A 27,009-nucleotide genomic window follows, 5' to 3' on the forward strand; every position below is an offset into this window, starting at 1 on the left:
CTCCAGGCTAAGCAACCCCAGCTCCCTCAGCCTTTCCTCACAGGGCTGTGCTCCAGACCCCTCCCCAGCCTTGTTGCCCTTCTCTGGACACCTTCCAGCATCTCAACATCCTTCTTGAATTGAGGAGCCCAGAACTGGACACAGGACTCAAGGTGTAGCCTAACCAGTGCTGAGCACAGGGGCAGAATGACTTCCCTGCTCCTGCTGGCCACAATCATAGGATCAATAAGGTTGGAAAAGACCTCAGAGATCATCAAGGCCAACTTATCACCCAACACCTCATGGCTAACTAAACCATGGCTCCAAGTGCCACATCCAATCCCCTCTTGAACACCTCCAGGGTCGGTGACTCCACCACCTCCCCGGGCAGCACATCCCAACGGCAAACAACTCTTTCTGGGAAGAACTTTCTCCTCACCTCCAGCCTAAGGTGCAGGCCAGGATGCCTTTGGCCTTCTCGGCCAGCTGGGCACACTGCTGGCTCACATTCAGCCTACAGCCAACCAGCACCCCCCTGGGTCCCTCTCCGCCTGGCCGCCGTTCCCCAGCCGGGTGCGCCGCGGCCGGGGTGTCGAAGGCTGGGCTCCGGAGCAGCCAGGGGCAGGCTGGGGCAGGCTGCCTGTGCCTTACCTTCCCTCTTCATGCCCATGGCAAGACACTTCTGGTAGCGGCAGTACTGGCAGCGGTTGCGCTGGCGCTTGTCGATCAGGCAGTCCTTGTTGTCCCGGCAGGTGTAGGTCAGGTCCTTCCGCACCGTGCGCTTGAAGAAGCCTTTGCAGCCCTCGCAGCTGTACACCCCGTAGTGTTTACCTGCAGGGTGGAGGGGGGAAAGCCTTCACTGCCCCTGCCCAACTGCTGCCAGCTCCCCCACGCTTTGCTCCACCTCGGCACAAAGACCAGCAGGAACTTCCCAGAGCTCTGCGAGCTGGAAGGGAGGTGGACGGAGGCAGAGGGTTATGGAACCAGAGAATCATTTGGGGCTGGAAAGGGCCTTTCAGATCCTTGAGGGTCTGAGCTCATCCCTCTTTGCTCTACCTCATCACAAAGACCAGCAGGAATTCCCAGGAGCCCTCTGAGCTGAAAAGGAGATGGATGGAGGCAGAGGGTTATGGAATCAGAGAATCATTTGGGCTTGGAAAGGGCCTTTCAGCTCACTGAGGGTCTGAGCTCATCCCTCTTTGCTCTACCTCATCACTAAGATCATCAGGACTTGTCAGGAGCCCTATGAGCTGAAAGGGAGGTGGATGGAGGCAGAGGGTTATGGAATCAGAGAATCATTTGGGGTTGGAAAGGGCCTTTCAGCTCACTGAGGGTCTGAGCTCATCCCTGTTTGCTCTACCTCATCACTAAGACCAACAGGAATTCCCAGGACCCCTATGAGCTGAAAGGGAGGGAAAGCACCTTTCAGATCCCTGAGGGGCCCAAGTGCTACCAGCTCCCCACTCTTTGCTCTACCTCATCACAAGGACCATCAGGACTTGTCAGGAGCCCTATGAGCCGAAAGGGAGATGGACAGAAGCAACGGGTTATGGAATCAGAGAATCATTTTGGGTTGGAAAAGGCCTTTCAGCTCACTGAGGGTCTGAGCTCACCCCTGTTTGCTCTACCTCATCACTAAGACCATCAGGACTTGTCAGGAGCTCTACAAGCTGAAAGGGAGATGGATGGAGGCAGAGGGTTATGGAATCAGAGAATCATTTGGGGTTGGAAAGGGCCTTTCAGATCCTTGAGGGTCTGAGCTCATCCCTCTTTGCTCTACCTCATCACAAAGACCGGCAGGAATTCCCAGGAGCCCTCTGAGCTGAAAAGGAGATGGATGGAGGCAGAGGGTTATGGAATCAGAGAATCATTTGGGGTTGGAAAGGGCCTTTCAGCCCACTGAGGGTCTGAGCTCATCCCTCTTTGCTCTACCTCATCACTAAGATCATCAGGACTTGTCAGGAGCTCTGTGAGCTGAAAGGCAGGAGGATGGAGGCAGAGGGTTATGGAATCATTTGGGGTTGGAAAGGGCCTTTCAGATCACTGAGGGTCTGAACTCATCCCTGTTTGCTCTACCTCATCACTAAGATCATCAGGACTTGTCAGGAGCTCTACAAGCTGAAAGGGAGATGGATGGAGGCAGAGGGTTATGGAATCAGAGAATCATTTGGGGTTGGAAAGGGCCTTTCAGATCCTTGAGGGTCTGAGCTCATCCCTGTTTGCTCTACCTCATCACAAAGACCAGCAGGAATTCCCAGGAGCCCTCTGAGCTGAAAAGGAGATGGATGGAGGCAGAGGGTTATGGAATCAGAGAATCATTTGGGGTTGGAAAGGGCCTTTCAGCTCACTGAGGGTCTGAGCTCACCCCTGTTTGCTCTGCCTCATCACTAAGACCATCAGGACTTGTCAGGAGCTCTATAAGCTGAAAGGGAGATGGACAGAAGCAAAGGGTTATGGAATCAGAGAATCATTTGGGGTTGAAAAAGGCCTTTCAGCTCACTGAGGGTCTGAGCTCACCCCTGTTTGCTCTGCCTCATCACTAAGATCATCAGGTCTTCCCAGGAGCTCTATGAGCTGAAAGGCAGGTGGATGGAGGCAGAGGCTTATGGAATCATTTGGGGTTGGAAAGGGCCTTTCAGATCACTCCAGGTCCCCAGGAAAAGCTCTCACCATTTACAGCCCTGTATCAGTGATGAGGCAGAGCAGCAGTGAAACAGGGGAGGTCCTGTACCCTCTGTGACCCATCCAGACTCCTCACACCAGGGCCCAGCCTGCTCTGCAGCATGCAGCCACCCTCCTCTCTCTTCCAGTCCCAGAGCCCAGCAGGAGCCCAAAGTGTCCCTAAAGACTTCACAAACTAGACAAGCAGAGCACTTCTGGAGCAGAAAGCTTTGAGACCAGCCTGGGAACAGAGGGAATCAGCACACCTTTATCTCCCAGGAGTGGAGAGACTCCACATGAAGCACAGCTTTTATCTGGCACTGTGTGACAACATCACTATGGATCAAAGGATGGGGAGGGAGAGGAACACTCACTGAGGTCCTCTCTTCAGACAGGCTGTGGATCTAACACCACTGCTCAGCAGAGACCTGAGGTCTCTTGGCTCAGCTCAGAGCCTGCCCCAGACCAGATGGGCTGGGAGAGACTGATCAACAAGGGACTTTTCATCTCCTCCTCATAGGGTGTGGGCAGCTTCTCTCCAGGTGGAGAGCCCTTGCTCATGCTTGCTGTGTGCAGGGAGCCATGCAAACCCTCCCCATGCTCTCCCAGGGCATCCACACCTGAGCAGAGCCCAAGCTTGCTGCTGTGAGCCCCTCCTGGGCTCAACTCCTCAGCCTTACCTGAAGATCTGTCCCCACAGATGGCACATATGTGCTTGGTGAAGGAGGCCATCGTTCCTGAGGGATGTGCTGGCACTTTGAGGACTCCATTGAGCCCTAGGGGTGGCTTGATGTCTTCTGAGCTGCTGACAGGGTTCATGGGTGAGTTGAGCTGTCAAAGAGAGAAGCAGGGTGCTCAGCAGGGAGTCAGGGCACAGCAGGCCTTGCCCCTGTACCCAGGGGCCAAGTGTCACTTAAAACATCCACCCACAAAGCTGAACCAAGAGGATGATTTGGGCACATGGCTCCAGAGACCAAAGGCACAAGCTCTCATCCTCTGCCCTGGCATAGCAGCTGGTGCAGCTCTCAGCTGGCAGCATGATGCCAACAGCTCCTGCTGCTGGCACCAGGGCAGAAGGAGCAAGGACACAAGGAGCCATGCAGAGCTGACACTGCCCACCCCATGAAGGATGCTCCTGCATGACTGAAGGGGAAGTGAGCTCCTCCTGCACTGCCAGACCCCTGCCCATGCTCACAAGCCAGCCTGGCTTCAAGCCACCAGGGAGATGGTTTGCAGTGATGGTTTGGGGGAGAGCTGCTGGCTGGGAGCAAGCACTCACACTGATGATGAGGAGCAGGACGCTGTGCTTTAGCTCTGCAATTTGCAGACATCCTTTTAAGCATGATCTAGCCAAAGGAAAGCTTCACAGCAGATAAAAGAGATCCCAGATGCAACAAGGCCTGGCTTTCCAGAGCTGGCTTAGCTGGAACCTTTGCCTGCAACCTCCAGCCTTCCTTCCAGCAGCCTCTCACACCTCACCTTCCCTTCCTGGTGAGCTTAGTCCCCAAGAGATGGTGAAGAAAGTGGAGAATTGGGTGAGAGCTGGGTGCTGGCATGGCCCTGTGGAGCTGGCCCCGAGGGAAGGATGCCTGAGATCACAGTATCACAGTTTCACAGCATCACCAAGGTTGGAAGAGACCTCAAAGATCATTGAGTCCAACCTGTCACCACAGACCCCATGACTAAACCATGGCATCAAGTGCCACATCCAATCCCCTCTTGAACACCTCCAGGGATGGGGACTCCACCACCTCCCACCTGATTCCCACCTGATTCCCACCTCCCCCTGTGCAGCAAGGCAGGGCTGTTATTCCCAGAATGATGGAATCTCTGAGGTTGGAAAAGCCCTCTGAGGTCACCGAGCCCAACTGTCAACCCAACACCACCACAGCCACTAAACTGTGTCCCCATGGCCACACACTTCTGGAACACCCCCAGGGATGGAGACTCCACCACCTCCCTGGGCAGCCTCTGCCAGATTCTATTCCACGTCTGCAAACTGAGCTATGGACACAGGGGATTGATAAGGGAGTGATAAAGGAGACAAGCTCACAGCAGCCCTGGGTCTGAGAGGGGATGGAGGAGCTGTGTTTGGCCAGCTCAGGATGGATGCAGTGCTGGCTGGGAGCGCTGTGGCTGTCCTCCTGGGGACCAGCCTGGCAGGGACTAGCTCAGAGCCTCCCTCCCTGCCAGCTGCTAGAAGCAGGTTGGATGCAGAGGGTTTGTGCTTGGATTGGTTGTGTTTCTCTCCTCTCACAGAGGCACTCTCAGCAATTGCACTTGTCACAAATTAATTCAGGGGAGTCCCAGGGCTTGTGATCTGTCAATTAGAGCAGCACAGCAGCTCCTCTGCCTTCACAGGCTGCAGGCTGCTGGGGAATATTTGGCAGGCTGATGACTAACAACTGCAGAACAGAACAAGGTAAACCCACCCTGGAGAAATGGGTTGGAGCTGCCTCCCTCTCTCTCCCTGCCTGTGCCAGCTGATGAATGAAAGGCAGCCAGGAACCCAGTGCCACCCAGGGATATGCTCCTGGGCTTCAGCTGCTGTTTGCTTAGCTTGTGAGAGAGCAGAGAGGGAAAGGCTGAGCAGGTCCCCAGGCAGGAGCAGCTCCCTTTGGGGTCTGTGGGTCCCCAGGCACAGAGCTGCTGCCTGTGGGGAGAGAAGGGCTGCAGGGGCTGTCAGCACTGCCTCAGCACATCCCTCCATGGCTTCAGGGTCACCAGCTCCAGCAGCTCCTCCCAGTGCACTTCCTGGGGCCATTTCCCAGGGGCAGATGGTGGCCATGGTGTCACCAGCTGCTGCCACATGGGAGCTGGGGCAGAAGGCACCAGCTGCCTGCTGAAGGTGATGAGCCTTTCACCACCACTTCCTCCAGTCCCAGCAGCACACAGAGCCCACCCAAGCAGCCTGCCAAGAGCAGCTGGGGGAGGACAACCATAGCACCAGAGAACTGTTTGAGTTGGAAAAGACCTCTAAGATGACCCAGTCCAACCAGCAACCCAGCACCACCAAGGCCACTAAACCCTGTCCCCAAGTGCCATGGCCACAGGTTTCCTGCACCCCTCCAGGGCTGGGGACTCCACCACCTCCCTGGGCAGCCTCTGCCAATCCCTGACCACTCCTGCAGCAAAGAAATTCTTCCTAATCTCCAACCTAAACCTTCCCTGGCACAACCTGAGGCCATTTCCTCTCCTGCTATCACTTGCTCCTAGGGAGGAGACCAAACCCCCACCTCACTCCAGCCTCCTCTCAGGGAGCTGTAGAGAGCCAGAAGGTCTCCTTCCAGCCTCCCCTTTTCCAGACTGAAAAAATCCCCAGTTCCCTCAGCTGCTCCTCACAGGAGCTCTCCAGACCCTTCCCCAGCTTTGCTGACCCTCTCAACGGGCAGAGCAGGACAGGGCCAACCTCTCCCTGCAGCAGCTCCTGAGGGCTGGGGGTCCCACCGCCCTGCATGGCTCCATGCATCAGCAGGAGGCCCCAGTCAGAGCTGAGTCAGCCCTGGGCTGGGCTGGGGGAAGTCACTGGTTCCTCTCCCACATCACCAGCCCCAGGTCTCAGTGGGAGGACCACGTGCACCCCTGGTTCCCACACCACCCCGGCGCCTGCCCTGCCCCTTCCCCTCCTGGCTGGCGGCCACCCAGCCCAACTGGCAGCACGTGCAGGCAGGGAGGAGGCAGAAGGGGAGGCAGCAGCCCCCCCCCACACACACACCCCCTTGGCACAGCACTTCTGCTCCAGGACAACTCAGCAAGGGAACAGGGACGAGGGAGGAACCAGCACTCTGCTTCCCCACTGACACCAGGACTCCTCTGCTCTTCCTTCCCAGCCCTGCTCCTTGCACCAGGGACTGAATGCTGTCCCTGCTGGCAAGCAAAGCTTTATTCCTGCTGCTATCAAAACCAAATCCCAACCTCAACTCCTTCTCAGGTCCCCCAGGCACCCTTACAGAGGGCAGCAGCTCTGCAACAACCTAATCCTGCCTCTGGTCTCTGTCCGCTTGCCCCGGGCACCCCGAGCTGCTGCCAGCCGTGCCTGGGGCAGCTGAGCCAAGGCAGCCCTGGGAGCCCCATGGAGCCTTCCCCTTCAGCTCTTACTGAAAACCCTGCTTTGCCCCCTCCTCTTTTCCCTGTAGTTTTAGGTTCAAATCAGTGTTGAACCCCAGCAAGCAGCAGAGCTGCTGCCTTCAGCCCCCTGCTTTGCCTGGGACCTTCGCTCAGCACTGCAAACCACCTCCCCCCTTTCAGCCAGCTCCTGCCACACAGACTCCTCACTCCCTGCCCAGCTCAGCACCAGGAACCCCTCCTGCAGCGGGGCTGGGTGCTGGGACACTCCCTGATTTGGAGCAGATTCTGGGGGCTGCTTTTGGAAACCACACAAGGGCCTGGGAAGTGCACACAGGGCTGGGGGGAGGGCAGTGGCAGTGCTCTGAGCATCCTGCAGCATCCTGCTGGCTCCTCACCTCTGCTGCTCCCAGCAGGAGAGAGGGGCAGGGCTCCAGCTGTTGGGAACCTGCTGGCTCCTTCCCACCTCTGCTGCACCCCACAGGAGAGAGGGGCAGTGCTCCAGCTTTTGGGAACCTGCTGGCTCCTCACCTCTGCTGCACCCAACAGGAGAGAGGGGCAGGGCTCCAGCTCTTGGGAACCTGCTGGCTCCTCACCTCTGCTGCACCCAAGAGGAGAGAGGGGCAGTGCTCCAGCTGTTGGGAATCTGCTGGCTCCTTCCCACCTCTGCTGCATCCAGCAGGAGAGAAAGGCAGGGCTCCAGCTCTTGGGAACCGTCTGGGTCCTCACCTCTGCTGCATCCAGCAGGAGAGAGGGGCAGTGCTCCAGCTCTTGGGAACCTGCTGGCTCCTCACCTCTGCTGCATCCAACAGGAGAGAGGGGCAGTGCTCCAGCTCCAGCGCTGGCAGGAGGTGGGGCCGGGGAGCCCCCAGCCTGTGGGACCCACCAGGCCTCGCTTGCCCCGTGCCCTTCTGCTCTGCTGGCTCCCCAGAGGCGATGAGGCATGGCCTGATGGCAAGTGGCATCTGCCAGCTGATTCAAACCACCTTCCATCAGTGCCAGCCCTGCCCGGCGTCGGGGGCCGCACGCCTCATTACCCCCCGGGCTGTGCCGGCCGCTGCGCTGCCCAGGCTGGGGGCTGTGCTCCCCTCTGAGCAGCCTCCCTGCTGCCTGCACCCTCCTCCTCCTCCTCTTCCTCCTTCTCCTTCTCCTCCTCCTCCTCCTCTTCCTCCTCCTCCTCTTCCTCCTCCTTCTCCTCCTCCTCCTCCTGCTGTGCTCCTGAGCGAGCCCAGGTGGGCACCACTGGAGGGAGGAGGACAAGGACCTAATGCGCCCAGACAGGGAGCAGATGGCAGCAGCCACCGGGCTGAGGGCCTCCTTCCTATCTGTCACCTCTAGGAAAACCACTTAAGACAAGTCCCTGAGCAAAGGGATGAGAGGGCTGGAGCTGCCAGCTCGCTCCCCAGCACCATCTGACCCTGCTCTCAATTCCCCTTTCTGCCCCATGGCTGCCTTTTATTTCAGTTCCCTTGGCTCCTACCCAGCCAAGCCCCCCTGGAGCCCGGGGGGGGCATCACCCCTTCCCCATTTTCTGCCCTGCCTGTGGCTCACCCCTGAGGTGCCTCACGTGGCCCTTTCCCACTCCTTCCCCACCACTCTGGTGCTCTAGTTGCTAAATTTTGCCCTGGCTGCTCGTTCCCAGGGGCTCTTTCAGTTCCCCTTCCCTTGGCCATGGGATGGGAGGGGTGGCATGTCCACCCCCCTCACCTCCAGCACCAGGGAGTGGGACCCTGCTGGAGCCAGCAGCACCAGGCTGCAGGCTCCCACACAGCTCTGGGATGGGAGGGGTGGCATGTCCAGCCCCCTCACCTCCAGCACCAGGGAGTGGGACCCTGCTGGAGCCAGCAGCACCAGGCTGCAGGCTCCCACACAGCTCTGGGGGTCATGGGATGGGAGGGGGTGGCATGTCCACCCCCCTCACCTCCAGCACCAGGGAGTGGGACCCATTTGGACCCAGCAGCACCAGGCTGCAGGCTCCCACACAGCTCTGGGATGGGAGGGGGTGGCATGTCCACCCCCCTCACCTCCAGCACCAGGGAGTGGGACCCATCTGGACCCAGCAGCACCAGGCTGCAGGCTCCCACACAGCTCTGGGGGTCACAGGGTGCATCCTGCATGGACAAAGCCCAGCAGAAGACAAATAAAGCTGCCTCCTCTCTGGCCAGCAGGGACATGCTGGGGCCTGCAGATGCTGCTTGAGGGATGGCAACCAGCAGAGCCCAGCCCTCCCCAGCCCCATGGTAGATAAGGGGTGAGGGTGGGGGGGAGGGGGAAGACAGAAACCCCAACCCAAACTGTTATCTCTGGAAATAAACCAGGCCAATATTTAAAAATAAAGGTGCTGGCAGGTGCTGGACTCCCAGAGAGGGCTGGGAATAAATAAAGCCCCAGCCAGTGGCAGGTGGTGACCAATTCCTTAAGCTGCCCTTTTACTAAACATACCCTGGGAGCAGCCAGCAACAGGTGGCAGGGGCTGGCCAGCAAGCCCCAAGCCTGCTATTTTTAAGCCCAGCTTATCTCTCCCTAGTTGGAGGGTGTGGGTGTGTGTGTGTGCTTTTTTACCCCACATAATCTTCAGCCAGAGAACATCAGCCCTTCCCCTGCCAGAGAAGAAGGGGGCAGGGGACCCCTCGGGTGTGTGTGCCCCCATGGGGAACCATGAGCTGGCAGCAGAGGGGCTGTGCTGCTTCCCAGGGAGGGGAAGGGGCTGCTCAGCTGAGCAGCAGCACGCTGTGGAGGCAGTCCCAAGGTGGCTGTGGACATTGTCACTGCCACAGAAGCCCCCAAGTGACCCTTTCAGTGCTCCCATGCTCCCCCCTCACCCCCAGCGTGGGGATGACTGGAGGTGACAGCTGATGGGAGGTGAGGGATGGCTGGACCCTGGCTGTGCTGGTCCTTTGCAGCCCATCCAGGGCAGCCCCAAAGGTGGCTGAAGCCATCCAGCTCTGGCTGGAGCAGCAGGATACCTCTGGCTCAGTTTCCCCCTTGGGCTTCACAGAGTCAGAGACTCAACCAGGTTGGAAAAAGGCCTCCAAGATCATCAAGTCCAACCAACCACTTAACCCTAACTAATCAACCAGACCTCATCCAGGCTCTTCTGAAACACCTCCAGGGACATCAACCCCACCAGCCCCCCAGCCAGCCCAGCCCAAGGGGCAACTTCTCTTCCTCTGCAGAACTCCTTTCTAAGGTCAAGCTTCTGCTTTCTGCCTGAGATGAAGTCTGATCACAGAATCAGTCAGGGTTGGAAGGGACCACAAGGATCACCCAGTTCCAACCCCCCTGCCATGGGCAGGGACACCCCACACTAGATCAGCCTGGCCAGAGCCTCATCCAGCCTGGGCTTAAACACCTCCAGGGCTGGGGCCTCGACCACCTCCCTGCACAACCCATCCCAGGGCTTCACCACTCTCATGGGGAAGAACTTCCTCCTCACCTCCAGCCTGAATCTTCCCACCTCCAGCTTCATTCCATTCCCCCTAGTCCTGTCACTAGCTGAGAGCCTGAGCAGTCTGCCTGGGCTTGGCAGGGCTGGCAGCAGAGAGGCCAGAGCTGGCTGTGGGTCAGGCACCCCACGGGGGAGGCTGCTCCGGGGTCCCCACCGCCGCCTGCCCCTTACCTGCGGGCTGCTGGTGCCGAACCCCAGGCTGGGGGTGGAGGGGACAGACATTGAGTGGGGGCCCATGGGGGAGCTGATGACGGAGAAGGGGGGTCCCATGCCGTTGATGGGCGAGCTGAGGGTGCTGATGGGCGAGTGGAGCTGGCCCGGGGAGCCCAGCGAGGAGCCAATGCCCGGCCCCAGGGGCGGGTGCAGGGAGGGGGCGGCCATGGGCCCCCTGCTCGTGGGCGAGTTCAGGGAGGTGGAATTCACTTGGCTGGAGAAATCTGCAAGAGAGCAAAGAGAGAAACGGGGTTGAGACTCCCACCCAGCACAGGCTCTGACATCTCCGAGTACAGAAGACAGAATTCAGCAGGTTGGAAGAGACCTTCGGGGTCACAGAATCATTGCCAGGGCTGGAAGGGAGCTCAAGGCTCAGCCAGTCCCAACCCCCTGCCATGGGCAGGGACACCTCACACTACAGCAGGTTGCTCAGAGACACATCCAGCCTGGCTGCAAACACCTCCAGGGATGAGGCTTCCACCACCTCCCTGGGCAACCTGTGCCAGGCTCTCACCACCCTCCTGGGGAACAACTTCTTCCTCACATCCAATCTCAATCTCCCCACTTCTAGCTCTGCTCCATCCCCCCAAGTCCTATCACTCCCTGACACCCTCAAATGTCCCTCCCCAGCTTTCTTGCAGCCCCCTGCAGATCCTGGAGGCCACAATTAGGTCTCCTGGGAGCCTTCTCTTCTCCAGACTGAACAGTCCCAGCTCCCCCACTGGGAGCTGTGATGGGACCCTGGGTGCAGCAGGGGGGTGCTGGGAGCTGTGATGGGACCCTGGGTGCAGCAGGGGGATGCAGGGAGCAGTGATGGGACCCTGGGTGCAGCAGGGGGATGCAGGGAGCTGTGATGGGACCCTGGGTGCAGCAGGGGGATGCAGGGAGCAGTGATGGGACCCTGGGTGCAGCAGGGGGGTGCTGGGAGCTGTGGTGGGTGCAGCAGGGCTTTATAAGAGGAGCATCTCTGCCCTGCTGGACCTTTGCTCCCTTGAGCTGGGGATTCCCTGGTGGATGTCCAGGGAACACTCCTGGGGCTGGGCTTGCTGTGGGCTCAGCAAGCACCTTCCCCACCGTGGGACCACCTCTGTGCATCTGCACATGTGGTTTGTGTGTCCAGGCAGGGCACACAGCCTGTGTTTGTGTGTGCTGCTGAGGAGGAACGTGGCTGAAGCTGCCCAGGGAGCAAGGAGCAGCTCTCAGCAGGCAGCAATGGGCTGTGCCTGCCCATGCCCCAGCAGCTCCATGGTCCCTGGGGAGCAGGGGTGGGGGGGAGGCGGGAAGGGGGGGGGTTAAAAATAGCCTCTGATTCTCCTGAGAGGAGCCACGGAGCCATTCCTGGCACATTTCCTCCTCATCCTGTCACGCTGCTTGCAAAACAATCCCTGCTGAGGAAGGGGCTGGCTCCTGCCCCCCTCCCCCCACCCCAGCCCCGGGCTGTGAGGAGAAGCTGAGGGAAAGCAGCATGGGCAGGGGCCCCACCGTCCCCACCCCTCACCCCAGCACCCACCAGGACCTCCCAGCAAACACAGGGCCAGAGAGGGGGGGTCCCACCACAGCTCCCTGCATCCCCCTGCTGCACCCAAGGTCCCATCACAACTCCCAGTATCCTCCTGCTGCACCCAGGGTCCCATCACAGCTCCCTGCATCCCCCTGCTGCACCCAGGGTCCCATCACAGCTCCCTGCATCCCCCTGCTGCACCCAGAGTCCCATCACAGCTCCCTGCATCCCCCTGCTGCACCCAGGGTCCCACCACAGCTCCCTGCATCCCCCTGCTGCACCCAGGGTCCCATCACAGCTCCCTGCATCCCCCTGCTGCACCCAGGGTCCCATCACAGCTCCCTGCATCCCCCTGCTGCACCCAGGGTCCCATCACAGCTCCCTGCATCCCCCTGCTGCACCCAGGGTCCCATCACAGCTCCCTGCATCCCCCTGCTGCACCCAAGGTCCCATCACAGCTCCCAGTATCCTCCTGCTGCACCCAGGGTCCCATCACAACTCCCAGCACCCCCCTGCTGCACCCAGGGTCCCATCACAACTCCCAGCACCCCCCTGCTGCACCCAGGGTCCCACCACAGCTCCCAGTATCCTCCTGCTGCACCCAGGGTCCCATCACTGCACCCAGGGTCCCATCACAGCTCCCAGCATCCCCCTGCTGCACCCAGGGTCCCATCACAGCTCCCAGCATCCCCCTGCTGCACCCAGGGTCCCACCACAGCTCCCTGCATCCCCCTGCTGCACCCAGGGTCCCATCACTGCACCCAGAGTCCCATCACTGCACCCAGGGTCCCACCACAGCTCCCTGCATCCCCCTGCTGCACCCAGGGTCCCATCACTGCACCCAGAGTCCCATCACTGCACCCAGGGTCCCATCACAGCTCCCTGCATCCCCCTGCTGCACCCAGGGTCCCATCACTGCACCCAGAGTCCCATCACTGCACCCAGGGTCCCATCACAGCTCCCAGCATCCCCCTGCTGCACCCAGGGTCCCACCACAGCTCCCAGTATCCTCCTGCTGCACCCAGGGTCCCATCACTGCACCCAGGGTCCCATCACAGCTCCCAGTATCCCACTGGGGCACCCAGAGTCCCATCACTGCACCCAGGGTCCCATCACAGCTCCCAGCCTCCCATTCCTGCACCCAACTTTCCAACACTGCACCCCAAATCCCATTGCTCCCAGTACCAGGAGGAGCAGAAGAGGCAAAACTGGAGATCAGGCTCCAGGGCTGGGGCACTGCCAGCCATGGGGGTCCTGTCCCATGTGGGACAGACCCTGTGCTCCAGCCAGCTTCCACTGTTGAGGCTGAAAGGAGCCTGTGGCCCTGGCAGGTGTCACTGTGGCCATGGCAGAGGACAGAATCCCTGTCCCCAGGGTCTGGCCATCCCTCTCCCCAGGGTTTGTCCATCTCCTTCCCCAGGTTCTGGCCATCCCTCTCCCCAGAGTCTGGCCATCCTTCTCCCCAGGGTCTGGCCATCCCTGTCCCCTGGGTCTGGCCATCCCTGTCCCCTGGGTCTGGCCATCCCTCTCCCCAGGGTTTGTCCATCTCCTTCCCCAGGTTCTGGCCATCCTTCTTCCCAGAGTCTGGCCATCCCTGTCCCCAGGGTCTGGCCATCCCTGTCCCCAGGGTCTGGCCATCCTTCTTCCCAGAGTCTGGCCATCCCTGTCCCCAGAGTCTGGCCACCCCTGTCCCCAGGTTCTGGCCATCCTTCTCCCCAGGGTCTGGCCATCCCTGTCCCCAGGGTCTGGCCATCCCTGTCCCCAGGTTCTGGCCATCCTTCTTCCCAAAGTCTGGCCATCATTGTCCCCAGGTTCTGGCCATCCTTCTCCCCAGAGTCTGGCCATCCCTGTCCCCAGGGTCTGGCCATCTCTGTCCCCAGGGTCTGGCCATCCTTCTCCCCAGGGTCTGGCCATCCCTCTCCCCAGGGTCTGCCCCCCATCAGCTCTCACAGGATGTTCAGTATTAGACAGCCACTGGCCATGGTCACCTGTGGCTGAGTGACACAAAAGGGACCCCCAGAAATTCCTCCTGGCTCCGGGGTCTGCTCCTGGGGTCTGGCACTCTGGGATGGTCCTTCCTGGCTCTCTGAGCGAAGGAAAGGGCTGGGAGGAGGAGCAGGGCTGGGGGCTGGGATGTGCCCTGCAGAGCTGGGCTGTGGGCTCTGCTCCCACCATCAGGCCAGGTCCCAGGAGACAGGGAGGAGCTGGTTCTGCAGCCACTCTGTGTCTGGGCACAGGGTCCCAGCCAGCCCTTCCCTGAAGGACCTCCAGAAAGGCCCCAGTTAGCCAAGGTGATGGATGGAGCCCTTCCAAGGATGCAGTGGATCCCTGGCCAGGGGAAACAGGCACTTGACCTGCCAGCACAGTCCTTCCTTTCAAAAGCTCCTGACTCTTTCAGGCAGGAGGGGTCACAGGCAGGTCACTGGCGGCCAGCCCACGTCTCCTGGAGCACATCAGAAAGCAGAGCACGTGTGGGGCTGGCACCTCTCCCCACACCCCCAGCCCCTGGGTACCACAGCAGCTCCCCAGCCCCGGGCAGCCCCCCAGCCAGCTCCCCTCACCCATCCTGTTTACACACTTTGCTTCCCCAGCAGACACCATCCCCGGCAGCCAGTGAGGAACTGGGTGTGTGTGGTAAGGGCTGGGCTGGAGAAAATAACTCCGGCAACAACAACAGAGGAGGAAAGAGGCGAGGGGAGGAGGAACCCTGCACTGAGCAAGCCCACGGGGGAGAAGTGTGTGCAGGCACAGACACATTTGGCTGTGTTTTCACCCCCCACCCCCCCAAAACAAAACAGCACCCTTGGCCAAACCCTCTGAAACCTGAACCAGACCTGAACTCCTTCAGAGCATCCTGCCTCAAAGCAGCCCCTCAGCCACTGGGGTGTTTCCACTCCTCATCCAAGCATTTCCTCCTCCACTGCCTTAAATCCTGCTCTAAGGGTGGGAAACAGAATCCCAGAACAGTGGAAGAGAAGACAGTTTAGAATAGAATCAACCAGGTTGGAAGAGACCTTTGGGTCTCTTTGAGACCCTTTGCCATGGGTTAGCTGTTTGGGTGGGTTGGATTGGTTGATGGGTTGGACACGATGATCTTGAAGGTCTCTTCCAACCTGGTTTGGTTTATTCTAATAAAGGATCAATCAGTCCAACCCTATCACCCACAGCACCATCTGATCAACTCAACCATGGCACCAAGGGCCTCAGCCAGGCTCTTCCTAAACACCTCCAGGGATGGGGACTCCACCACCTCCCTGGGCAGCCCATGGAGGTTGGAAGGGACCTCTGGGGATCATCCAGTCCAACCACTGGATGATGGTTTGCTTCAGGTTTGCTTCAGGTTCATTAGATCTAGATCCAAGGACTCAAGGTGGAGAGAGAGAGAGAGAGAGATCCAGAGCTTGGGAGATAGAATCATAGAATCAATAAGGTTGGAAAAGACCTCAGAGATCATCAAGTCCAACCTGTCACCCAACACCTCATCCAGAGCTCTCTTTCGAGATCCAGAGCTCTCTCATCACAAACCTCCTGAAGGACTTTGGAATTGCAAAGGAGAGAGAGGAAAGGATAAATTTAAAAGGGGAGGGGAAGCCAAGACTGAGGAAATGCCCTTAAAAGTAAAAAATAACCCCCAAAACTGATGGCTCCAAGAGCTGGAGGGAGCCTGCAGGAAGGCTGCAGAGGGACTTTGCGTGAGGCTGTCTGGAGCCAGGCCAAGGGGGAATGGTTTGAAGCTGAGGCAGAGCAGGGTCAGAGTGGAGCTGAGGAAGTTCTTCAGCAGGAGAGTGGTGAGGCTCTGGCACAGGCTGCCCAGGGAGGCTGTGGCTGCCTCCTCCCTGGGGCTGTTCAAGGCCAAGCTGGAGGAGGCCTTGAGCAGCTGAGTCTAGCTGAGAGGTGTCCCTGCTCGAGGTGACCTAATTGTGGCCTTCCAGTGTCTGGAGGGGGCTACAAGAAGGCTGGGGTGTGGTGAGGGCTGGGGAGGAGATGTGGAGTTGGATGCTTTCAGCAAGAGCAGCTCCCAGTGGGTCCAGCCTGCCCATCCAAGCTGCATCCACACATGGATCATGGAACTGTTTTGGTTGGAAAAGCCTTCCAAGGATCATTGAGTCCAACCATCAACCATCTTTGGTATGAGCCTGGAGCAGGCTGCCCAGAGAGGTTGTGGAGTCTCCTTCAGTGGAGAGATTCCAACCCCTTCTGGCCATTATGATCCTGGGCAAGCTGCTGGAGGTGCCCTGCTTTAGCAGGGACTGGATGATGCCCAGAGCTCCCTCCCAACCCTCACCATTCTATGGTTCACAGTATCACCAAGGTTGGAAGAGACCTCAAAGATCATTGAGTCCATCAGTGCCAGTGGTCTTCCAAGGACAGCTAGCTGCTAAGGGAAAGGGCAGCACTGAGCAGCCTGCCAGCAAAACAGGACCCAGGCTTTTTATCTGGAGACCAGATCAATCCCCCCACACACCCCCCAGCTGTGGTCTTTGTGTGATGGTTTCAGCCCTGGCATCTTCCTCAGCAGAAGAGCTGAGCTGGAGGCACAGACCCAGCTCCCTGCAGCCCCACAACTCAGATGGCTTGAGAAGGATCATGTGGCCCTGCCCTAAATGCCTTATTCTTTATGGGGGGGAGGGGGGGGGAGAATTCCTATCCAAATCTTGTGGCTGGCTGGTTTGGAGTTGAGAGAGAAAGAGAGGGGGAGGTGGGGGGAAAGAGAAGGAGCACAAAAAAAAGCTTCATTGCAAATTCCTGAGCTGCTGAAGAGCTCTTGTTTCCCATCCCCTGGCTGCCATGGGGCATCTGATGAGATAGATGGAGGTTGGTTGTGCTTAAACAAAGGAGACACAGAGAAAATAGCTGCAATTCATGGGTGGGGCAGGAGGGGAAATGCTTTGAGAACTCCTTTTGGGTTTGTTGGTTGTTTTCTTTTTTTTTTTTGTATTTAGAAACAGGCCTGGAGTTTATTTTGGTCAAGAGAGAGTCACACACAGAGAGAGCAGCGCTGCACGGCAGGGCAGGCGCACAGGCTGGCACTGCCTGGGCTGGGAGGGCATCTGGCAGAATCCTCCCTGTGTTTGCTGCCCTCAGAGATCTGTTTGGGCTTGGGAAAGAGCTCTAAGATCAGCCAGGATCACAGTCTCACAGTCTCACAGTCTCACAGCATCACCAAGGTTGGAAGAGAGCTCAAGGATCATCGAGTCCAACCTGTCACCACAGACCTCATGACTAAACCATGGCACCAAGTGCCACATCCAGTCCCCTCTTGAACACCTCCAGGGATGGGGACTCCACCACCTCCCTGGGCAGCACACTCCCATGGCTAACAACTCACTTGGTGAAGAACTTTCTCCTCACCTCCAGCCTAAACTTCCCCTGGCACAGCTTGAGACTGTGTCCTCTTGTTCTGGTGCTGCTTGCCTGGGAGAAGAGACCAACCCCTTCCCAGCTACAGCCACCTTTCAGGTAGTTGTAGAGGGCAATGAGGTCACCCCAGAGCCTCCTCTTCTCCAGGCTAAACAACCCCAGCTCCCTCAGCCTCTCCTCATAGGGCTATGCTCAAGGCCTCTCCCCAGCCTTGTTGCCCTTCTCTGGACACCTTCAAGTGTCTCAATGTCCTTCTTAAACTGAGGGGCCCAGAACTGGACACAGGACTCAAGGTGCAGCCTAACCAATGCAGAGTACAGGGCACAATGACTTCCCTGCTCCTGCTGGCCACACTGTTCCTAATGCAGGCCAGGATGCCATTGGCCTTCTTGGCCACCTGGGCACACTGCTGGCTCATATTCAGGCAGCTGTCAATCAGCACCCCCAGGTCCCTCTCTGTTTGGCAGCTCTCAGCCACTCTGCCCCCAGCCTGTAGCTCTGCATGGGATTGCCGTAGCCAAAGTGCAGCCCCTGGCACTTGGACTTGTTGAATGCCATCCTGTTGGCCTCTGCCCATCTGTCCAGTCTGTCGAGGTCCCTCTGCAGAGCCTTTCTACCCTCTAACTGACCAACATCTGCTCCTAACTTGGTGTCATCTGCAAACTTGCTGATGACTGACTCGACCCCCTCATCCAGATCATCAATGAAGATGTTGAAGAGCACAGGGCCCAGCACTGCTCCCTGGGGCACACCACTGGTGCCTGGCCACCAGCTGGCTGTGGCACCATTCACCACCACTCTCTGGGCTCAGCCTCTAGCCAGTTCCTAACCCAGCACAGAGTGTAGTGGTCCAAGCCATGAGCTGACAGGCCAACCATCAGCCCAGCACCACCGTGGCCATGAAGCCATGCCCCTGAGTGCCACATCACAGAGCAGCTCAGGTTGGAAGGGACCTCAGAGAGCATCTCCTTCAACCATAGTATCATAGAATCAGTCAGGGTTGGAAGGGACCACAAGGATCATCTAGTTCCAACCCCCCTGCCATGGGAGGTTTGGGCTGGAGGTGAGGAAGAAATTCTTCCCAGCAAGAGAGATTGGCCATGGGGATGTGCTGCCCAGGGAGGTGGTGGAGTCCCCATCCCAGGAAGAGCCTGGATGAGGCACTTTGGTGCCATGGTTGAGTTGATCAGATGGTGCTGGGTGAGAGGTTGGACTGGATGATCTCTGAGGTCTTTTCCAACCTGGTTCATCCTATTCTAAGTGCTGCTGCTTGGCCAGGGTACATCTGCAGCTGCCCAGCAGCTTAGAAGAGCTTTTGCTGACAGGGCAGTATCAAGGGGGGGGTGGTGGTTGTGATTTTAACATCTCCACACCACAAAATGTCCCAGAGCAGAAACAATTACAACAGCACAGAGCTGCTGCTGCTACTTTGGCTATTTTTTTTCCCCTTATTATTATTTTCTTTCTCTTTTATTTTTATCCCAGGACAGCTCATTTGTACCAGAAGCAACTGCACCAGCAAAAAGCTTTCAGCCATATAACCTTCATTTATGTTTAAGAGGCTTTGCCAGGAAAACTACAGTGCTGCCCCAGCTCTGCTGGAAAACCTGCCCTCAGATACCCAGGGAGTTTGCTCAGCAGCTTGGTGACTCCCACAGCCTGCTGCTGAGAGAGGGCAAGACACGAAACCAAACCTCTCCACATCTCCAGGCTCAGAGTGCCAGAGCTGCTGAGGAGGGCTGCAGACCAGCAGGGTTGCCCAGCACAAATCCAGGCTGGGCAGGGACTGGCTGGAAAGCAGCCCTGAGGAGAGGGACTTGGGGCTGCTGGGGGAGGAGAAGCTCAGCAGGAGCTCTCAGTGTGCACTTGCAGCCCAGAAAGTCAATCAGATCCTGGGCTGCATCAGGAGAAGTGTGGCCAGCAGGGCAAGGGAGGTGATCCTCCCCCTCTGCTCAGCTCTGCTGAGACCCCACCTGGAGTACTGCCTCCAGTTCTGGAGCCCCTATGACAAGAGGGATCTGGAGGTGCTGGAAGGTGTCCAGAGAAGGACCACAAGGATGAGCAGAGGGCTGGAGCTGCTCTGCTGTGAGGACAGACTGAGGGAGTTGGGCTGTTCAGTCTGGAGAAGGCTCCTAGGTGACCTCATTGTGGCCTTCCAGTATCTGAAGGGGGCTACAGGAGGGCTGGGGAGGGACTGCTCAGGATCTCAGGGAGTGATAGGAGTAGGGGGAATGGAATGAAGCTGGAGGTGGGGAGATTGAGGCTGGAGGTGAGGAGGAAGTTCTTCCCCATGAGAGTGGTGAAGCCCTGGAATGGGTTGTGCAGGGAGGTGGTTGAGGCCCTGTCCCTGGAGGTGTTTAAGCCCAGGCTGGATGAGGCTCTGGCCAGGCTGATCTAGTGTGGGGTGTCCCTGCCCATGGCAGGGGGGTTGGAACTGGATGATCCTTGTGGTCCCTTCCAACCCTGACTGATACTATGATACCCAGGATGCAGCCCTGTGGCCCATCCCAGTGGGACCAGCAGGGGTCTGTGGGATCTGTCACACTGCAAGCCCCCCCTGCAGCCAGCCCTGATGCCAGCTGAGGTTTGGGAAGCAGTCTGCACCCCCTTCATTTCTGCTTCCTTTTGTTGTTGGGTTGGGTTGTTGTTTTTTTCTCTCTCTTTTGGCCTTTTTTTTTAGGTCTTTTCCCTTTTTCTCAGCACCTCTTCCTCCTTAATCAGAAAGCAAATCAATTCTGGGTATGAAACAGCAGGAAATTCTAAACTGGGGTTGCCCCTCCCTTTCCTTAAGCCAGACCTCTGCACTCAGGCTGTGGGGCCACCTTTGGAGGGGATGGAGACCAGCAGCTCAGATCAGGCTTTCAGAAACCTCCACCTCCTCCTCCTCCTCCTCCTCCTCCTCCTTCTCCTCCTCCTCTGCTCTCAAGTTGTCATCTTGGTGTTGCCCAGGTGTAAACCTCTGACACCCAAAAGGAGCCATGGAGTCCTGAGAGCATTTCTCCTTCTTCCAGTGCCTCTGCTGGTGGTGAGTTCCCCAAAACAAACTCAGGAGTCACCAGCCAGTTCCTCTCATTCCTCAAAAGCAGGCCAGAAATCTCCTCCTGTGCTGCCCATCCAAGGAACCTCAACTGGTGAAGGTTTCCACCTCCTTTCCCTTTGCCTCAGCCAGTGCAGCCAGCACAGCACTGATGGCAAACAGCCTGCACCCACCTAGGAAGTGGGATCCTGAGAGCAGCACATCTGGGCAGGAGATGGGGAGGAAAGAGAGGGAGAAGGGGCATTGGAACTACAGGGATGGAGGCATCTCAGCCCTGCCCTAGGGGTAGGGAAGCTGCCAGCTCTGTGGGGAGGTTTGGAGTGGGTACCAGGGTGGATACCACCTTGGAGAGCCCTCATCCACACACCTAGGAAGTGGGATCCTGAGAACAGCACATCTGGGCAGGAGATGGGAAGGAAAAAGAAGGAGAAGGGGCATTGGAACTACAGGGATGGAGGTGTCTCAGCCCTGCCCCAAGGGTAGGGAAGCTGCCAGCTCTGTGGGGAGGTTTGGAGTGGGAACCAGGGTGGATACCACCTAGGAAGTGGGATCCTGAGAGCAGCACATCTGGGCAGGAGCTGGGGGTTGGACTGAAGGTTCTCAGGTGAGAATTGCCGTGGGAACCCAGTGACCACAAGAGGTCAGGTCCTCACTTTTGTCCCTGATCAAAATCTGGAGTGAACAGCATGTTTACAGCAGATGGATTTAAATAGCCCCTGGCCTACAATCTTGAGTAAGTTTGCTCTCACTTTACAGCAGCTCAGCTGAGAACTGAAGCAAGGATGGAGCAAGACCTTCTTGTTCCTTTTCCAGTGCTGGCTGCTGCCACGGACCTGACAGTGCCAGGCTTGGGCCAACTCAGGGAGATGATCTGCACAGTGCAACGTGGCTGCCACCCCCCAGAATCACCTGTGGGGCCGAGAAACAAGAATCATCTTGTGGCCCAAACACACTGAACTGCATTTGCAGCAGGGGAAGAGAGGCAACCGACCCCTTGGTGGCTGCCAGGCACATGGAAGAGGCATCCCATGAATCACAGATCACAGAATCATGGAATGCATCAGGTTGGAAGGGATCCTCAAAGATCACCTTGTCCAACCACCCTGCAGTGAGGAGATGCATCCCCAACTAGATCAGGCTGCTCAGGGCTCCAACCAAGTCACTTGAATTGGTTTTCCTGCCCCATTTTCTAGACCTGAGCATAAAGGCAAAGCCAAGAACGTCCCTCCCTGAGCCCTCCAAGCCTGCACAGGGCACAGCACACAGAAGGAGGTCTGTTGGGAGGGGGGGAAGCACTGAACAATCAGCAGTTGCAGTTTCTCTTCAGGAACTCGCTCCAAGGCTTGGGAAAGTTCCTTCAGCCACGCTCAGCACTTCACTTTCCCTGGGTGACGCCGCGGCGGTTTGAGCAGCTCGGGGCTGCTGAGAAACTGCTGTCTGCTCTGGGTGGGTTCCTCCTCCTGCCAGGTTTCACTCTGACCAAGCTAAAACCTCAAAGCCACACAGCCTTTCACCCCCAGCTCCCCTCCCCCTCCCCCCTCCCCCTGCCCCAGCCAGCTGAAATCTGATGGCAAGAGCTCTTGGCACAGCCACTGCCAAACCCAGCCAGGAGCAGAGGTGCGTTTGGGGGCTGCGAGAGCAGCGCTGGGGTCCCCTTCCAGCGGCTCTCCTGGGATGGAGGCAAGTTGGAAGCATTGCCTCTGCTTGCTGCCATCCCAGTCCCTTGTAGGTGATCAACCAACCTTGCAGGGCTGATGGGTTCTGGCATGGTATCAGTGCCCAGCAGCAGCTTTGCCATGGTACTTTGCACACCAACCTCTCCTTCCCCCAGGCCATGCTCCTACCACTGCAGCTCAGGGAAATCTCTGCTTTCTTCCCAGAGGATGAAGGAAAAGTAGTGCAGCAACCCACTGCCAGGCCATGGGACAGGGTGGTTGAGGGATCTCCACAGTGGTAACCACTCTGGTATCCACTCCAAACCTCCCCACAGAGCTGGCAGCTTCCCTGTCCCTGGGGCAGGGCTGAGACACCTCCATCCCTGCAGTTCCAAGACACCTCCATCCCTGCAGTTCCAATGCCCCTTCTCCCTCTCTGTCCTGTTTTATCTTCTCCTCCATCCTTCAGACACAACTTTGCAGGTAACATTAGATCTCCCCAGAGCAAGGAGAAGGACAACTCTGTGCTTACAACCATGTGCAGAGGTTAAGTGCTGGGTGCCATCTGGGGGTCTCCCTCCAGGCAACCTGCTCATGAATGCTCCCATTTTAGTGCAGCCCAGCTTAAGCCCCACAGGGGCACCTTTGGGAGACACTCACCCCATCATCTGCTACAGCCTGAATGCCCAGAGGCCTGGTGAACCCCACACACACCAAAACCATGGGATTTGTCTGCCTGATGCTTCAGAGCTTGGATGGAGGAGGAGAGGCAGCCCCACTGCGGCCATGTGCGTGCTGGAGAGGCACAGAGCTCCCATCAGGGCTGCCCAAGCACGCTCAGCTCCAGCACAAAAGCTCATTTTGTCCTCTTTTTCCTGAAAAACCCTCATGCCACCCTCTCAGGAGCCCAGCTGGAAGCTTGCATGGGCTATTCCCATCTCCAAGGGGGAAGGATTGTGCAGAGGAACGTTCCAGAAGCCTCTCTCCCCACGGCTGTCGCTGGAGGAAACGCTTACGGCCGCCTCTTCCTCCAGCACTCCCAGCTTCCTGCCCCGTGCAAACCCCACCACCACCACCCACCTCTCCCCCCACGGAGGACCTCACACCCACGGAGCACCCTCCACCCACAGAGAACCCTCCACCCCTCTTAGTTTGGCTTGCACCTCCCAAGGCCGTGGGGCAAGCTGCGAGCCCCCCGCGGCAGGAGCTGGGGCGGTGGTGGGACGAAGGCAGGAGCAGGAAGCATGAGCAAGCAGCTGAGCTGTGACATATGGAAAGTGTGAGGAGCCCCTGGGAGGGAAGGAAAAGGCAAAGCAAAAGCCCAGGGGCAGGGGCAGTGAGCAGCCCAGCTCAGCTCTCCCCCTACCCCCTCTTCCCCAAGCCTGGCAGCAGGGGCGGGTGGGTGGATGGGGAGGAAAGCGGTGGGGAGGGGAGGGGAGGGGGGGGAAGGGAAGGGTGCACCCAGGCAAACAAGGATTTTGCTGATAAAGCAAATGTGACTCAATCACACGCTTGTGCAAAGATGTCACAACAGTGCTGAGAAATTACCGGCTCGGATTTCAGCCCTCAAGGGCCGGCGCTGTCCCTGCCGGTACAATGTGCTCTGTTCTGCTGTCAGCAGCTCCGCCGCTGCCCCTAATTTACTGGCTGGGAACCCACTGCAGGAGCAGGCAGTGAGAGGTGCACAGTGTAGAGGCTGCTGCCAGCCCAGGCACTGCTCCACAGCACCAGAGAATTGTTAGGGCTGGAAGGGAGCTCAAGGCTCAGCCACTTCCAACCCCCCTGCCATGGGCAGGGACACCTCACACTACAGCAGGTTGCTCACAGCCACCTCCAGCCTGGCTGCAAACACCTCCAGGGATGAGGCTGCCACCACCTCCCTGGGCAGCCTGTGCCAGGCTCTCACCACCCTCCTGGGGAACTTCTTCCTCACATCCAATCTGAATCTCCCCACTTCTAGTTTTGCTCCATCCCCCCCAGTCCTATCACTCCCTGACAGCCTCAAAAGTCTCTCCCCAGCTTTCCTCTAGCCCCCTTCAGATCCTGGAAGGCCACAGTTAGGTTTCCTGGGAGCCTTCTCCTCTCCAGACTGAACAGCCCCAACTCCCTTAGCCTGTTGCTAAACCACAGCCCTCAACACCACATCTCTGTGTCTTTTAAACACCTCCAGGCATGAGGCTGCCACCACCTCCCTGGGCAGCCTGTGCCAGTTTCTCACCACCCTCATGGGGAACTTCTTCCTGAATCTGAATCTATCCATCTCTAGTTTTGCTCCATCCCCCCCAGTCCTATCCCTCCCTGACACCCTCAAAAGTCCGTCCCCAGCTTTCTTGGAGCCCTCCTCAGATCCTGGAAGGCCACAATTAGGTCTCCTCAGAGTCTTCTCCAGCCTGCACAACCCCAACTCCCTCAGTCTGTCCTCAGAGGAGCTCAGCTCCAGCCCTCTGCTCATCCTCGTGGCCCTTCTCTGGACACCTTCCAGCACCTCCAGATCCTTCCTGTGCTAGGGGCTCCAGAACTGGACACAGAGCTCCAGCTGTGGTCTCACCAGAGTGGAGTAGAGGGGGAGGAGGACTTGAAGAGCTCAAGGCAGTGTTCCCTTGAGCTTGGGTCATTATGGTCAGAAGCAGCCCCCCAAAACTGGGGGCTGAGGGACTGTTGTTCCTCTCCTGGTGCTTTCAGGATGCCTGTCACACTTGTTTTTTACTATGAGGGTGGTGAGAGCCTGGCACAGGCTGCCCAGGGAGGTGATGGAAGCCTTCTCCCTGGAGGTGTTTGCAGCCAGGCTGGATGTGGCTGTGAGCAACCTGCTGTGGTGTGAGGTGTCCCTGCCCATGGCAGGGGGGCTGGAACTGCCTGAGCCTTGAGCTCCCTTCCAACCCTGACAGTTCTGTGATTCTCTGGTCAGGGTGGGCAGTGGTGGCACCTGGCTGCTCCCCCACATCCACCCATCCCATCCTGGGAGCTGAGGAGCTGTGCTCAGAGCCCCTCACCCTCCCAGCCAGCGCTGACCTTCGCAGCCCCCCGGCTGCATCCTCCTCCTCTCCGAGAGGAGCAGGGCGAGCGCCGGAGTGCAGTGGGCCCGCAGGTTGCTGCAGCTCATTATGGCCTTTTAATTACAGCCAATTGCAGTTTTATGGCCTTATGGGCAAACTGGAAGTGAGCTAATTGCCCTTGAGGGGGTGCTAGGCTCTGAGCTATGCAAAACCCAAGCAGGATCCACTCAGGCACAAGAGGAGCTCGAAGGCATTAGGCAGGCAGAGAAATTTCCCCTCCCGGTGCAGCTCCCCCAGGACCTGATGGAAATGAGCCACACAGGTGGCATGTGCCAGGCTTCTGGTGAACCCAAACCAGGCACTGACCCAGCACCCCAGCCCAGCCAACCTGCTGGCCCCCCCCTACCCCAGCACCTGGGTCCCATCAGCATGCTGGGCTCTGGGTGGGAGGATCATGGAAGCAGAGCCTTGGCTTGGTTGCAAAAAGACCTCCAAGCTCATCCAGTCCAACCATCAACCCAGCACCACCAGGGCCACTAAACCACGGTCCCAAGGGCCATGGCCACAGGTTTCCTGAACACCTCCAGGGATGGGGACTCCACCACCTCCCTGGGCAGCCTGTTCAGACACTGGAAGAGATAGATGTGGAGAGTGGACAGGAGATGGGGCTCAAAGCTGGAGCTAGGCAGGCTTCTCTCCTGGGGAAGCTGCTACCTTGAGCCCTAAAGCAGTCCTCTCCAAAGCCCTAAAGCAGTCCTCTCCAAAGCAGGCAGGGGCAGAAGCAACCAAAAGAGTGCAGCTCCCCACAGCTGACAAAGGCACCCAGCAGTTGCCTTTATTCTCCCTCCAGGAGATCTGGAATGAGCCAGATCCTGAAGAGCAAGAGCAGCTCCCTGCTCTCCTTGCCACCAGCTCAGAGGCCTGGGGGCCAACCCCCAGGTTCCCCCTCACTGATGGGTCCTAGAGATACAGGGATGGACTGCAGGAGCTGGCAGGAGTGGTGGCACCTCCACACTTCCCAGCTGCTTTTCTGCTCCTCTCTGCACTGAGAGCAACCACCAGCCCACAGCACTTTCAAAGGTCCTACATCATGGGCAAGATCTGAGGGGCAAGCTCCATCCTGGGGGTCTGAGGTGGCAGCAAGAGGTCAGAGGGGGGGGATGCAGCCATGGATCTCCTTCTGCATCTGGTTTCCAGGAACAGTGTCCTACAAGCCAGAGGCCAGAGGGGTTCTATTCTGATGCCCTGCAAGCTGGTTAATCCAGATTGGAGATAATTACAGTCATTCACTTGCCACAATGGCCTCAAATTGATCCAAACTGGGCTGCTGCTGGTGCTTGCTGCCAGCCTGCAGCTGGCATCCCAGCGCCCCAAAGCTCTGCTGCCACGAGGCCAGCAAAAGGCAACACCCCTAACTGGTTTCTCAGGAGCTCCAGCTTCCCAGACAAGCAGCCATGGCAGGTTTGAGGAGGTGCTGGCTGGCAGCAAGGCCACCTGGGTCTTCCCATCTCTCAGCTGAGATCCTGTAAGCCTGGCTTGGACATGAGGTGTCACAGAATCCTAGAATGGCTTAGGCTGGGAAGGACCTCAGAGAGCATCCACTGCAACCTCCCCACCAGGGGCAGGGACACCTCTCAACGGGAGTCAGCTGCTCCAGGCTTCATCCAGCCTGGCCTTGAACACCTCCAGGGAGGAGGCAGCCACAACCTCCCTGGGCAGCCTGGGCCAGAGTCTCAGCACCCTCCTACTGAAGAACTTCTTCCTCAGCTCCAGTCTGACCCTGCTCTGCCTCAGCTTCAAACCATTCCTCCTTGGCCTGTCTCTAGACCCCCTCAGCAAAAGTCCCTCTGCAGCCTTCCTGCAGGATCCCTTCAGGTACTGGAAGGCAGCTCTGAGGTCCCTCTGGAGTCTTCTCCTCTTTAAGCTCCCTCAGCCTGTGCTCACAGCAGAGGTGCTGCAGCCTTTGGATCATCTTTGTGGCCTCCTGTGGCCTCACTCCAGCAGCTCTGTGTCCTTCTCATGCTGGGGACCCCATCTGTCAGAGACATCTCACGAGCATCCATCCCTCCTGCAGGCTTGGCTGCTGGGAGCTG

The 27,009-nt window shown here is 58.2% G+C and overlaps 1 protein-coding gene across 1 annotated transcript in view; it reads right to left on the reverse strand.

Annotated features, from left to right (window-relative positions):
• Positions 1 to 27,009, reverse strand: part of LOC137457518 (retinoic acid receptor RXR-alpha) — a 147,815-nt gene that overhangs the window by 33,953 nt on the left and 86,853 nt on the right. Inside the window, exons 2-4 of the mRNA XM_068169389.1 lie at positions 10,325 to 10,590; positions 3,321 to 3,471; positions 631 to 810 (exon numbers count right to left, since the gene is read on the reverse strand). Of these exons, the coding sequence (XP_068025490.1) occupies positions 631 to 810; positions 3,321 to 3,471; positions 10,325 to 10,590 (597 nt within the window). The remainder of the gene's footprint in view (positions 1 to 630; positions 811 to 3,320; positions 3,472 to 10,324; positions 10,591 to 27,009) is intronic.

The sequence above is a fragment of the Melanerpes formicivorus genome, unplaced genomic scaffold (assembly GCF_026170545.1).
Source record: "Melanerpes formicivorus ecotype bairdi unplaced genomic scaffold, bMelFor1.0.p_v2 SCAF_181, whole genome shotgun sequence".
In the NCBI taxonomy this organism is placed as follows: domain Eukaryota; kingdom Metazoa; phylum Chordata; class Aves; order Piciformes; family Picidae; genus Melanerpes; species Melanerpes formicivorus.